This window comes from Xenopus tropicalis, chromosome 8 (genome assembly GCF_000004195.4).
Source record: "Xenopus tropicalis strain Nigerian chromosome 8, UCB_Xtro_10.0, whole genome shotgun sequence".
Classification (NCBI taxonomy): Eukaryota; Metazoa; Chordata; class Amphibia; order Anura; family Pipidae; genus Xenopus; species Xenopus tropicalis.
Window position 1 is genome coordinate 63,664,288 of NC_030684.2, and position 15,413 is coordinate 63,679,700.

The window sequence follows — 15,413 nt, forward strand, 5'->3', positions numbered from 1 at the left end:
ACTCTCCTTTTTTTCATATCCTGCAATATGAATGCTTTGTTAGGACATAAAGAAATATCTCAGAAGTTAAATCTATACAGTTCTTATTAGGTTATGTTTACAGAGGAAGATGTGAAGTTTTACCTGGCAGAACTGGCTCTTGCTTTGGACCATCTTCACAGCTTGGGAATCGTGTACAGAGATCTGAAACCAGAAAAGTAAAGTAAAACTAATTTTACCATTTTATCTGCATTATGGCTTTCTACCAGATGGCATTTTAATGTGCCCTGTGGATCCTGACAAACTGATAAAAATTAACTTGCATTAGAGCTGGGCGGTATGACCAAAAATTTATATCACGGTATTTTTCAAAATTATATCGGTATCACGGTATTTGATGGTATATAAATAATAAATAATAAATATTGGTGGCCCCCCACAACCCCGACCCCCCCCCCCCCCCACAACTCCAACCACAACCCCCCCACAACTCCAACCACAACCCCCCAGCAGAACTTACCCAACTTGTGGTTCCTCCAGCGATGCGTCCTAGCGACGTCGCGTGCGCGCTGACGTCACATGCGCACGGGCGCAACCCGGATATCATTGAAGAAAAATAGCAGGAGGCGCGCATACCGGTGTAGCGGTATGTTTAAAAACCATATCGTTTTTTTTTTTTTAAAAAACGGTATACCGGTTAAACCGGTATACCGCCCAGCACTAACTTGCATAGATAAAATTAAAAATTTGCTGTTTGCCTATATTCTTCATATAGCTCATTGCAGACAGCTGTATAAATATACTCCATTTCTACTATCGTTGTTGAGACTTTTGATCAATGCTACCAAAATTTTTGTTATGTGTATTGGTGAATGTGAATTTTAATTTTCAGCATTTTGCTTGATGAAGCAGGACATATCAAGTTAACAGGTAGGTCCTTTCTATGCTGCAGTATATATTCATCAGTGTTGCACATTGTTTTTCCATTTATATTTTAGCATAATTAATTTTTAGTCTTCATAATGATCTAACTAGAATTGTTTATCTGCATTTATTTTATTTTGCCTTTACTTCCATTACTGTCAGACCTTCAGATTACATACTTGCATTTTTTTAAAAGTAGCTTTTACTGCAAAACTAATAGCAGATAGGTGCTTAATTCTTTACATTTTTCTCTATATGTCATATCACAAAACCTGAACATACCCCTGATGCTTCCAGGCTTTTTCCATGACTTTTGTTAGCAGAGCAGCTGGGCTGTGGTTTGTGCAATAATGTATGGTATAAGCAGTAGCAATCATGTGCATGACCTGTACAATTATGACATGCCAGTTGAACAACAAGCAACTTAGCTATTTTTAACCTCCCTTCACCATTTCAGCAAAAGGGACACTTTTGCAAGTCATGCTTTTTGACAGTATTTTTATGCAGGGCTAGATAAAGATGTCATAATTGCAAGAGGAAATAAAGCAAAGTAAATGCATACATTTGCAAGCTCTACAAAATAACACTGTCATCAAGCACAGAACTCCATACATTTTTTTTAAAGCAGACAGTCATCCTTTTTAGAAGTGGTGGATGTTTTCTGAACAGTAAAATGAGAATATTGTTTCTTATGCACAAAATATATGTTTGTATTTATACTTATGAGTGGTAGCTGCTTTATTGATTTCCTTACTAGACTTCATAGCTTTTTATGAAATGAAAGATTGTCCTGGCATAAATGCAAATAGGTAAAAAACAATAAGCTATTTTTAGTGGCACTGATTTTTTTACTGTGCCACATAGCATTCTTAAATAGTCGTCCCAATTCACACACAAAACTCTTGAAAAAAGATCATAACAATAGTGCAGCCACAAATACCCCAAAATGTTTTATCATATTTCTGTTGCATGTCTGGCTAAACCCTCCTGCAGTACAATCTGTTATATTCCTTAAAAAATTTTTTTTTTTTTTATTTAAGCCTTAAGGAATCTAGAAAAATGGTGCATAGAAAACATAATTGGAAATGAACATTTAATGTGTATAAGTTTAGGGTGCACTTTTTGCAATGCTTGTATTTTCCAGACTTTGGCCTCAGTAAAGAATCGGTGGATCATGAAAAAAAAGCCTATTCATTCTGTGGTACAGTAGAGTATATGGCACCAGAAGTTGTAAACCGGCGAGGTCACACACAAAGTGCTGACTGGTGGTCTTTTGGTGTTCTAATGGTATGTTTAAAAAAAAAAAAAAAAAAAAAAATTATTTTATGAAAATACATTTTTAATCATTTATCCTTAAAGCTAATTACAGCTGGTGTTACTGCAATTATTCTCTTTTAAAGGAGAAGAAAAGGAACACCAACTGAGGGGTGCCAAAATGTTAGGCACCCCCTAGTGATTGTAATCACTTACTCAATATGCCAGGCCGGTGCTTCTGTTAGCAGTAAACTGCACTGGCCTAGGTACCTGCGAGCCAGTGATCCTCTTGCCGCTTGCACATTTGCAGTAGAGTAAAATTCTGAACTAACAAAAATGATTTATTGAAAGCATTTTAGTAAATAGGTGTTGCTAGCTGCTCCAGCCACATTGTCAGTTTATGTGAGTTCTGATGGGTGTTTGGTCTCCTAGCTCTGGAGGAGTGTGGTACTTATGCCAGAGAAGTAAAAACAGGATGGGATGGCTTTCACACAAATATGCCCACACAGCGCAGTACCAAGAAGGCAGCTTTGTTGGCATAAGTAGAATATAATATTGTTCAGATTTTACGTATTCTGTGTTAGACCTAAGGGACACCACAACTATTTGTTTTCAGTTAGCTTCAGAACACTCAAATGCAATATTTAAATTGTCCTCCACAATTGCACTTGTCACGGTGTTGGGGTATTTGGTATGCTTTTGACACAGGGCTTAGCTAATTCTTCAGACAAAGACATTTTAAAAGTAAAATAAACCAACTACCTTTCTGTTTTTAGTTTGAGATGCTCACTGGTACATTGCCTTTCCAAGGCAAAGATCGGAATGAAACAATGAATATGATTCTTAAGTAAGTCCATGTCTTTTGCAATTCTGAAATACAGTGTGGCGGATGATAAGGCCTTGTAGAGCATTGTGTTGGATACTGCTTTATTGTAACATAAAAACATCAGTTGTGTAAAGAACACTGTGTCTGTAACGTCATAAAGTCATAATATATATAACTTTTTTGTACATTTAACGTTTTGCATCTGTTTTTGCATCCAAAACCTACTAATAATCTGTATCTCTTGGCAACAAATATCCTGCTTTATATGTGAAATATTTTCGTTCTGTAGAGAGCCATGAATGCTGTTTTACTCTTACATATACTATTGTATGTATCAGTGTTTCTGAAGAAAACACAATTTTTACCGGGGCATTGCATTTAAATTCATACTTGGCAATGATTTGTTCTGTAAAGAAACAATGCTTTCTGATTGTATAATGTGCTGTATTGTTGAAGGATTTTGATATGCCTGACTTGAATTTCAGACTGTATGTATATAAAATCTCCATTATATATCATATTTATATATCACTATATCGCCTCTATATAGATCAAAGCTTGGGATGCCACAATTTTTAAGCCCTGAAGCCCAAAGCCTGCTGAGGATGTTGTTTAAAAGAAATCCTTCAAATAGATTAGGTGAGTGTGAAATATGGAATATATAATCTTATTTAAATTTAATTGAAAGAAAAAAACTTGCTAGGGGTCAGAACGCATTGTGCAAAGTTAATGTTTTGTTTTGTTTTTTAAACTTCCTGGTGCTGCTGTGTGCACTGAGCGCCAGATTTTTGATCCGGTGCTCTCTGCAGAGAGCAACAGACCCAGTGGCACAGGTACTTCCTAGAAGAACTGTAGTCCCTGAATTAAATAAATGACCCCTACTGATTTCATGTATGTTTAAGGGCTGCACAGAGACTTTTTAAAGGAGAAGGAATGTTATTTTGGCATTTTACTGCCAATAGATTCACCACATTTGTGCCACCTAAAATGCTATATTTATTTTGCAGAAAGCTTTATCATACCTAAGTAAAGAGCCCTAGAACCTCCCTCTGTTTGTTTAAGACAGCAGCTGCCATTTTAAGTAGATTCCTGCTTGCAGCTTAGCCCTTATAGGTCAGATTACACATTCCTAATGGTGGGGGGGAGTGAGTTTTATGTTCTGTACTTGATAGAGGACTCAGTGCAGCGTTTCTGTGCACTTAAAGCTTACTTAGTTTTTACCTTTTCTTCTCCTTTAAGATTTATAGATGACTTACATTATGCAAATAAACATAACACCTAACAAGACATAACCGCCAGATGAGACGCATAAAATCACATTAAAATGAGACAGTTAAATGATAATTTTCATTTGCATTTAGTTTTTGTTCTGATTTCTCAATTTTTACCAGAAATATTTTTACTATCCTCAATTGTTAACTTATGTCTTTTCCAAGAAATAATCTAGACTAGCTTGCACAAACTGCAATATTCTCTCAGAACAATTTGACTTGAATTTCTCATTATTAAATGGAAACATCATAAAAAATTAAAGGAAAATGTGATTTTTCAATATCACTGAAATGATTTTAAGACAGGGTCTCCATTTTCCAATGTGACAGGGTTGTAATGGTTACTCATGCTTTATCTATATGTCAATTGTATGCTCTTCGCCTCGCTCCTTGTAAAAAAATGTGTATGGTGCAGAGTGCAGCATCTACAAGCACAAGGCAACCACCTGCACTAAGGCAGATGGTAAATACAGAGCCTCAATGTGGCCTGCATTGGCTAGCACTTTGTAATGTTGTGCTCCTTATTGATGCCCCTGCTAAACGCTGGCAGCGCTGTATTCATTGAATGAACATAAATTGCAGAGGTTTCTGCAGCAATTCTGCAACCTGAAGGGCATTAAGCAACGTGCAATAAACATTGTGGATTGCACCCATTATCTGGACTTTGCACTCTGTTTTGCTTATAGTAAATTACCTATTTTATTTATATAACACCACTGCATAGTCCTTAGGCTGATATATAATATTATGTTTTTAAAGGTGCTGGCTTGGATGGTGTTGAAGAAATCAAGCGACATCCATTTTTTTCAACTATTGATTGGAATGTGAGTTTGTTAAAATTCACGGTTTCTGTAAGCTTAATGTAATGTTTTTGCTTACTGTGAAATTAACTGCCTTCCAGATTTATAGTTTTTAAACTAAATTCTGCTCCATGTCTTTTAGAAGTTGTATAGGCGTGAAATACAGCCCCCATTTAAACCTGCATCCGGAAAGCCAGAGGACACTTTTTGCTTTGATCCGGAGTTTACAGCAAAAACACCTAAAGGTAATGTATCTGTTCCAGAGACAGAATAGTATTTGGGAAATATGGAAGTAAAGTGCCACCTTTCCATAATCTGGCCCATAGCTGACCAGCTAGAGCCCTTTGGGCCAAATTAAGCCCTCAGGTATATTTTTATGGCTCAAAACTGACCACAGGCTCTGTAGCATTTTTAGCATTAAATTGTTATAATTGTATCTGGTCTGTGAGCATGGATTATATTTGGTAAACTGCCTGTAAAATTAGATACATACATATATACACATACATACATACATACATACATACATACATACATACATATATATATACATACACACGAAAAATTTTTTGAGTGCTGCCTTTTCATGTTTTACTCATACCTTACTCATACCTCATACCTTGCCTGCGCCAGGAAGCAGTGTCTCTGTCTAGGTGCAAGCAAACAAAGTTAATATTGGGTAAAAAAAATGCGGGACTTTGCATTTCCGGCCGATATCTGCCGTATCTGCCTACACCTGGGTGAAAACAATGCTTCCAGGTGCAGGCAAGGTAGCAGGCTGCTGCCGGCGTAGAGGCTGATTCTCTGCCTGCAATTTTCCACAAGCCAAGAATCAGCCTGTGTGGCACTTGGCTTATTATCCATGAAAAATGGGGATTTTTTTCATCCATTTACTGGTTGAGAGAGTGTTTTCAGCTTTATGTATGGATTTGTTCAGATTATCTTGTTACCTTATTTGAAAGTTAAAGAGCTTTAATGATCATATTTTAGATAGTGTATGCATTCTCACATCCATCTGTCCATTATTGCTTTCAGTTTGAGTTTCAAATCAGGCCAAAAACTGCTTAAATGTAATTTCCTTCTGGCTTTTACTGCAGTAAAAAAAGCTTTTTTGGCACTTTACATTATTATATAAATATTTTACCTCTCTGAAAAATGTTCCAGAAGTAAGTCATTATAAAGTAGTGTTATTGGTTTGTCTTTTGAAAGTATATTCACATTTTAATATAACTGTTTACACCAGGTTATTGAATAAAACATTTTTGGTTTGATGTCATATTTCCTTTTGTCCACTAGATGGCACTAAGCTTATCGGTTTTAATATCAGGTTTATTTTATATGCATTTGTAAACTTATTAGGCACAAAGATTTCAGTATTAGATTATTTGATGTTTTCTAAATGTTTTGAGATCATATACCAAAGTGATCATAGTGGCCAACTACCAAAATCAGGCCAGGCCACCTCAAGCAACCTTATCAAACATGGTATGTAGCCAATAGCATTTTTCTTTCACTATCTATGCTGTAATTAAAATGTAAATTATTCCTATAACTGTTCTAATGTTTCCTCTTCCATAATATCCTTACTGGGTTATTCCTAATGCCTAATTGTTGATAGATATTACCGTTCAACAGAGAAACCAGCATGTTTGCTATTGTTACCCCTGGTTAATATTTGTTTTAGACTATTCATGGTCATGCAATAAGACACACCAGTTAGCAGAAATTCTAGCGTTAGTTTTTCACCTTTAATACTTATAGGTCTTGTCAGGGAGAATGATATTAATGAAGATATTCAGACACTACTAGCCAACACAAAATTAACAGTGAAATAAAGCTCAGATTTACTCTTTAAATATACAAAATTAGCTGGCTATATTATTGCCTACCACTGTAACTATATTGCACTGAAATCCTAAACAAAGTGTTATTTATTATAAATTTCCTGGTTAACCTGGAACATCTTCATTTTTTCCTTCTCTTCTTTAGATTCTCCGGGAGTTCCACCCAGTGCTAATGCCCATCAGCTTTTTAAAGGCTTTAGCTTTGTTGCTCCGTCTTCTGTTGAAGAACATAAGATTTCTTCTATTGCAAATGTCTTGCCAATTGTACAGGTAAACGAATATGACTTAATATTGTTAACTTAATTTTTTCAAATCTGGGATTGGTAATATGCTTGTTATTGTTGTTTGGGAACATAATAGAATTTTAATTTACAAGTGTATATAACATCTTTTTCTAACACCCTGTAAGATTACTTTTACTTCATATCAAGTAAACTTACAGTTCAATAGATAGATAATGAATCATATGTGCACTCCCAGCAATACATTATTTTCATGTATATGTAAGTATTTTTCCCCTGTTAGACCCCAAGGAAAACTTGCTTGGTCTATACAAATTTTACCAAGTGTAAAAACTTTTCCCAAATTTGTAAACAAAAAAAAAAGTGATAGGTGGATTAATTCTGTAAAACTTGTACATGGTTACAGCAATTCCATGGAAGCAGAGCTCAATTTACAGATGTTTACGATCTTAAAGAAGATATTGGTGTTGGTTCCTATTCTGTATGCAAACGCTGTGTCCACAGGGCAACAAATATGGAGTTTGCTGTTAAGGTATGTCTTTGCATATTATGTGAATCTTGGAATAATGAAGTTGCTGCCAACATTTTTTTGCATTGCTATTTAGATTTGCACTATAACGTGTAACCCAGAAACCTAGTACATTCCTTAAGTGACATTAGTGATCTGTCTCAGAACAGGACTTGCTTATCCTGTGTACAGTATATACGCTGTATGGGATAGGCTGTGCACATGTATCTTCTCTTAAACTTCCAGATTACAGATCCTTTCCCTTTACCTTTACCAGTCTATGGCCAGAGTTATACATCAAACAGATAAGCATTTGACTGCATCTCTATACTTTATTGTACATTTCCTGTTGTTTCAGTCATTCAGATATAATAATAAAAAGTGGCTCATATAGTATCTGTCTTTTCAGCCCACGTGTATGGCCAAGTTGAGCGTCTGTCTATCTTATGACAGAAACTACTTTGCAGCAGCTTGCTTCGTTCTCTACCCCAGCATCCCATTTCTAAAGTAGATAGATGTTACTTATCCGTGAGCTGCCTGCATAACTCCCAAACCAACTACCAGTATTTTTAAGAAAAAATATTGCACCGCCTTAAAAGAATGGCAGTATTATTTTTTTTAAATAAACAAAAAGTTGTTGTTATTTGTAAAATACTGTTAATACAAATATTTGTAAAAAAAAATTGATGGCATTTTTAATTCTAATTTAGCAGGACCTTTAATGAAAGAGTAGTCTATACTACTGCACCCCTTTTGGCTATTGTAGAATAGCTGTTGGAATAAGCCACCACTGTATTTGTAAGACATACAGAAATGATCATTCATTTATGGACCTTTAGCTGGTGCTGCATTACAACCCATTATATTTGGCATTTAAAGGATACTGAGAGATGTTTAAAAATAGCTGGAGAGCTACAGGTTAGCTTGTTAAAAAGTCTAGAAGATATGACCATGAAGATTTTCATTCATCCAGGTCATGGTATATCTAGTATAAATAAATCTAAAGCAACTGGACTTCTTAACTTAACAAGTCCAGTTGCTTTAGATTTATTTATACTGCAGTCTAGAAGACATTTCTGTACTGTGATTCCCATGTTAGAATACAGCTTAATGCAGTGTGTGAATATTACACGTCATGTGTGAGAAATAACCGTACTTGTTAAAAGACAAGTGATAATTTCACAGGTTTGAAAGTGTTTTGTGACCGTTCCTTATCCTATTTGAACAACTCATTTTATTGCTTAAAAACAGCACAAATAAAAAGAGACCTTTTTCAACAGCCAAGTGAAAACAGGGATGATGATCTCATACAATGGAAGTTGTAGGGTAGATGTTAACTGCACAGAAATATATAGGTGAATGTAGGGATATTCACTTAATGTTGTTATGCCACAGATTGTGTGGTGCATTGGGAGGGTGGATTTAAAAGGTAGTCAACAAAGTTTTAAAATGATTTGTGCATCACCAATATATTAGTGAGGTTTGGTGCATTTTACTAAACTTGAAAAAGTTAAGTTACAGTGTAGTGTTGTCTTAAAGTAATTTACTTATCCACTATTCTCTTAAATTATTTATGGGACCTGGAGTTTGCAATGCTGCTAAATAAAGTTTTAAAGTTCAAAAACAATGTAGTTTTGCAACCATTAACTTTGGTAACCCATTACGTACAAATATTGTCTTCCTATTATAGAAAAAGTAGCTCAGTCAAGTATAAAGAACTGTTTTAAACAGGCAACTATGAGAAATTGCATTGTAGATAATAGATCCCATACATGTTACTTTTTGGTGGCTTTCAAAGAAGATAATGTGTATGTAATAGTTTATTTTAATAGTTTAAATTCTGTTTCATTGTAGATCATCGATAAAAGTAAGAGAGATCCATCCGAAGAGATCGAAATTCTTATGCGTTATGGACAGCATCCAAACATTATTACATTAAAAGATGTAAGTACCTACAAAAATGGAATAAAAGTATTGATTTGAAAGGCTGTGAACTTCTCTGACCTTTCCAGTTAATTGAATACACGGGCTATTGGTGCTGTTTCTTGATTTGACCTTTTCTCATTCCCAGGTGTACGACGACAATGGCAGATATGTTTATCTCGTTACTGAGCTGATGAAAGGAGGAGAATTGCTCGATCGGATACTCAGGCAGAAATATTTTTCAGAACGTGAAGCCAGTGCTGTGCTGTACACCATCACCAAAACTGTAGACTACTTGCACTGTCAAGGAGTAGGTGGTGCACGTCATGTGTAATTATACTTTTACGTTTGCCAAGTTGTGCTAGTCAAACATTTTTCTTTTCCTGCACTATGAGGGCTGTACATCAGTAAAAACATATATAAATTAAAGCATATATTATATGATAATATATACAACATATACTAAAGGCTTTCATTTTTCCTTTAAATAAACTTTTAGTATAATGCATACAGTGATATTTTGAGACCATTTGCAGTTGGTCTTCATTTTTTATTGTGTTTTTTAATCATTTAGCATCTGTCTAGTTTAGAAATTCATCTGCTATCTGGTTGCTAGGGTCCAGCCTCCAAAATTACCTACCTTTGTCCCAGCATTCTATCTGACCTGGTTCCTTGGTTAGACGTTAATCCTTTCCTTTGCTTCCTTGTGCAGAGTAAAGCCCCGCCCCCACTTCCTGTTCAGGTCTCTCATCCAAAAAAAAAAAAAACCCTGCTAATGCACAGACTGGCTCCTGCTGCCTCTAGGCATGCGCAGACGGCTCTCCACTCCGACAACAAGTTGTCGAATTGAAGAGAGAACTGATAGAATAAAAAGGTTTACTTATTCTTTAATGTGGCACTATTTGTGGATTTCAGTTCATCAAATTTCTGCACCGCTAGAGCAGCAATAGTTCAGTGACAAAATGGTGGGCCACATTGCTACTTTAATAAAGTGTCTGTGTTGTGTATTATTATTAACATTTATTTATAAAGCGCCAACATATTCCGCAGCGCTGTACAATAAGTGGGTTTCATACATTGGACAGCGTAACATATAAAGCAATCAATAACCGATACAAGAGGTGAAGAGAGCCCTGCCTAAAAGAGCTTACAATCTACAAATTAAACTCAAATGTCCTTTTCTTATGTAGTGTATATAAATTGTAATGACTCTTGGTTTAGAAAGGAACAGTAATAAACAGTTGATGCCACACTGATATCCACAGCAACCCCCTAAATTAAGGGAAAAAAGCAATAGTACATTGCCGAAGGGCAAAATATATATCGCCTCTACAAACACAGTAACACATATTACGTTTATGCGGTACCAGAAAGTCATATGATCAACAGTAAAATAAAGGGTGGTCCGTCCAGTGTTAAGTTAAATGTTTTGAGTGATGTCAGTGAACAACATGGACCAATGTATGTTTTTCTATAATAAACTTAAATCACAGTGAGCAACAATATACAGTAGTGGGGACTTAAACCAAGAAACAATGAAAGGTTTTAAGCAATTCAACATATTATTATCTGTACTTCTGTGGGGCTTACCACTGCAGTATACCCCTCCTTGATTACATATATTATTCAAGATCTTACTTAAAATACAAAAGTGTTTTTTGATCCTTAATTTATTAACTGTAGATGCTTTTCTTTATGCACATTTTTTTTTTCAGGTGGTTCACCGTGACCTTAAACCCAGCAACATTCTTTATATGGATGACTCAAGCAATGCAGACTCTATACGAATATGTGATTTTGGATTTGCCAAGCAATTGCGGGGAGACAATGGCCTGCTTTTGACACCATGTTACACTGCCAATTTTGTGGCGCCAGAGGTGTGTAACAATTAATACTTTTTAGAAAATGTAACTTGGAAATAATTACCTTTATGCTGATAGAAAGCAGTATAACATTCCAGCCGATATATAATGTAAAGTTGCTCAGCACGCTCTTCTTCATTTTATATGTTTACATTTGCAGTTTTTATACAAATATTGTGAGTTTTTTGCCAATCCCCTGCCCACCCTGAGCCTTAAGGGCAAAGTAAAATTTTCTTGAAAAGAAAGCCTCTTATGATGCTTTCCTGCTCAGTTCTAGTGCTCAGTGTGACAGAAGTAATAGGTGAATTAAAGGGAAACTCTTTATTTTTTTTAAGTTCATTATTTAGGAAAATGGGGAGGGGGGGTCAGACTTGGCAAAGGTTGAATTATGTTTCCTTTCAAAGTGTAAGTTTTTCCTGCTGGTTAAAATATTTTCAATGTTATGAAAGCTTCTATCAACATTCTGAACCTTTTCACAACTTTTTACAGTATCAAAAAAGATTTTAAAGAGGCATTTTTGCTCACTGTGCAACATGAGTGCACTTCTTCTAAAGATACTTTTTTCTACTATTTCATTCACAAAAAATTGATGAAGTTGTTATTTTTGAAGCTCAAGAGGACCTGAAACTACTGTTTTGTAATTAATTACAATTATACAACCCCCTCCATTAACCTTTTGTTATGTTAGAAGAGGTCCATAATGAAGGGGGATTATCTGTGCACTGGTAATTGAATTATCTATTTTGCAAGAACCATATACAGAGTGCTCTGCTGCAGTCAAAAAAAAAAATCATAGATTTTTCACGATTAAAAACAGTCCGCAAAAAGTATATTCACTAAAAGACCTTTCTTCGATAAACTTGAACAAGTTTTCTGCCCCTTTAACTATCTGGCCGATTAATTAAGGCAGTTTTCATTTCCCCACATGCCCTTGGACAGACAGGTCATACTGGGAATCCTTTTAACAGTTTGCAAACTTTTTAAATTAAAACCTATTGGAAAAAGTGCTTATATTCATATGTTGACTGCATAGATTTTTTTTTTTTAAAGGTGAAGGGGCAACAAGTTCAGCACCATGGGATGGTAAAACAGAGGAGCAACATGTAATCAAATATATGTTCATTTTCTGATATCTGTTGTCCATTTTTACACAGTTCTGTCACACAGTTGCTTATGAATGAGATGTTCTTATGTCATTAAAAAAACAAATTTTATTTTCAGGTTCTAATGAGGCAAGGATATGATGCTGCATGTGATATCTGGAGCCTAGGGGTCCTGCTGTATACAATGTTGGCAGGGTGAGCAAATAGTCTGGCTGTATGTATGACTTTATTTATAATGAGCTATTAGGATTCCCAGCACTGTACAATTTTATAATATAGAATTAAAAGTATATACAGGCAAACATTTATAGAGGTAAATAAGGCCTAGCCCTGTAGCATTTACAGTCTAATGAGTGGATAAGCGACAGACACACAGATGAGGCAAAGTGCACAAAGGTTTGCGCAGTGGTTCCTCGACTGGGCAGGTAATGTTCTAGCAGCTAAGTTTCTTTTTCAATATGTTGAGAGTGTTTCCCCTACAGAGGAATTCAGAGGTAAGGAGCAGCTAAAAAGAAATGTTTAAGACAAAAGATGGCACTGGATGCAGATGATGCAAAAAGTCCTTCTTTGAGAGAAGTGGTGTAAATGCCCAAGAATGTACAGGAAGAAATGTAGTGAGGACCAGAGTAGTGAAGAGCATTGACTGTTAGAGGAAAGATTTTCAATGCTATCCTTGGCTTAAATGGAAGCAATGATAAAGATTTTACCAGGGGATGAACCAAGAGCATGGTATTTCAGCAATATTACAGAGTAAAGACAAATTACACTGTATACAATTAGAATATTTTTTTTTAATCCATATTTTTCTCTGAGCTTTAAACTTGAAGTATGAATTCACATATGAAGTGATTACTAGGGTAATTTGTTGATAACATGCAGTTCTCCTGACTTTTACAGATATACACCTTTTGCCAATGGACCCAATGATACCCCTGAGGAAATCTTACTGCGGATAGGCAGTGGAAACTTCTCACTTAGTGGAGGGAACTGGGACACTGTTTCAGATGCTGCAAAGGTGATATATTAAAACATTAAATGCATTAAGAATCATAGTACAGGTTTTGGATCCTTTATCTGGAAACTCATTATCCAGAAAGCTCCAAATTATGAGAAGGCCCATTTAAGCAAATTCTAATTTTCTAAAAATGATTTCCTTTTTCTCTGTAAAAATGAAACAGTAGCTTGTACTTGATCCCAACTAAGCTGCATAAATTTGCAGCTTAATTTAATGTTTAAATGATTTTAGCAGACTTAAGGTAGGGTGATCCAAATTCCAGAAAGAGTCCTTATACAGAAAACTGTATCCCCAGCATTCTTGATAATAGCTTCTATATCTATATTCAATCTTGTTAAATAAAACTGGGTTTCGCATAAGTGTCATTTTGTATCCCGCATAAACGTGTATCCTCAGGTTGATTTCACTATTAGGGCTGTCACAGATGCAGTGAATTCCTAGTTGGCAGAAACTTTCTTCATGGAAGGATACTATTTGTTATTAAAGGGGTGGTCACCTTTAAGCTAACTTTTAGTATTTTTTAGTATTTTTTGGCCAGTTCTAAGCAACTTCTCAATTGGTCTTCATTATTTATTTGTTGTTGTTTTGAATTATTTGCCTTCTTCTTGCAACTATTTGCAGTTTTAAATGGAGGCCCCTGACCCCAGCAGCCAGAAAACTATTGCTCTGTGAGGCTACAATTTCATTGTTAGTTATAAGCAGTGTTTTTTTTTCTTTGCTTAATTATTACAAAATCATACTGTTTAAGAGTAATACTTACAGCATAACTGTAGTACTAGATATACAAACACATCCGTTAGCCTGTCCCCTTTTAAAACTGCAACTTATAATACAAAACTGAGCTGAGATCAACACCTAAGAATACGTCTTGTGACTATCTGCAGTTTTTGGAATTGTTGGCTACAGATGGGTTGTCTTGTTGCTTATTTAATGACAGTGCCTAATAGCTGGTAGGTTGTCAACTCACTTTATTATTAAATACAAGCTTTTGGAACCACTGCCTGTAAATCTCCCTTCTACAGGCAGTTGTTATCTAGAAACCTCACATTTATAATCTAAGATAGCCAGTCTAGAGTATCACTTACTCTGGCTTCTAGCATGTCAATAGCATTGTCTCTGTTGGTTTGTCAACACTTTGGGGAGTAAATTAGCATAACTGAACCTCCTTAAATTAGAGTGGTGGCATTCAGGTCACTAATACCCAGAGCACAGTTAAAGGGGAACTCAGGCATCCAAACCAAAATTTGTTAAAGAGCCCCCACACAACACAGAAACCCCTAATATAGTGTAATCTGTTCCTTCAAAAAGTGTGAATAAATACCATTTTCGTATGCTGAATTTTAGCTGCAAACTAGTTCTCTTTATGTGCCATTTAAAATCCTGGCAGGGGAGGAGGGACTAAAACATTGATATTCCAAATTGTAATAACTGCTCCAGAGCTTATAGACGGCATGCATGAACTGCATAACCAACAATGCATTGCACTGGATGTTCCTTTCCTTATTGACATCACGTATGCAGGGAATTATGGGATTTGGAGGATGCAGACTAACGGCAGGCTGAAGACAGTTGACTACTGTTACATTTGAGTCTTTACTACTGTTATATTTGAGTCTCAAAGTAGTCAGCCAGATCAACAGGAGAACAGGGGGTGAGGCTTAGGTAACTGTTCCAAACCATATTATTACATTAAATCTTTAGAAGGCTGAATGTTTTTTAACTGTATATTGCAGTGTTGCCCGAAGTGATGTTTACTTTTCAAAAAGCTTAAGTTTTGTTTGGGTGGAATTCTCCTTTAAAACATGTAGTTTTTGCAATTCTCCAATAAAATGTTCCTCTTGTATTTATTGCTATTATACTAT

General features: G+C 35.5%; 1 protein-coding gene across 3 annotated transcripts in view; it reads left to right on the forward strand.

Moving 5' to 3' along the window:
* Positions 1–15,413, forward strand: part of rps6ka6 (ribosomal protein S6 kinase A6) — a 40,187-nt gene that overhangs the window by 20,773 nt on the left and 4,001 nt on the right. For all 3 annotated transcript variants that reach the window (XM_031892395.1, XM_031892393.1, XM_031892394.1), the window contains exons 7-20: positions 91–197; positions 872–909; positions 2,048–2,190; positions 2,934–3,004; positions 3,534–3,622; positions 5,014–5,078; positions 5,197–5,299; positions 7,044–7,168; positions 7,547–7,672; positions 9,503–9,592; positions 9,720–9,881; positions 11,287–11,448; positions 12,655–12,731; positions 13,434–13,551. In XM_031892395.1, coding sequence (XP_031748255.1) covers positions 91–197; positions 872–909; positions 2,048–2,190; positions 2,934–3,004; positions 3,534–3,622; positions 5,014–5,078; positions 5,197–5,299; positions 7,044–7,168; positions 7,547–7,672; positions 9,503–9,592; positions 9,720–9,881; positions 11,287–11,448; positions 12,655–12,731; positions 13,434–13,551 — 1,476 coding nt within the window. The remainder of the gene's footprint in view (positions 1–90; positions 198–871; positions 910–2,047; positions 2,191–2,933; positions 3,005–3,533; positions 3,623–5,013; positions 5,079–5,196; positions 5,300–7,043; positions 7,169–7,546; positions 7,673–9,502; positions 9,593–9,719; positions 9,882–11,286; positions 11,449–12,654; positions 12,732–13,433; positions 13,552–15,413) is intronic.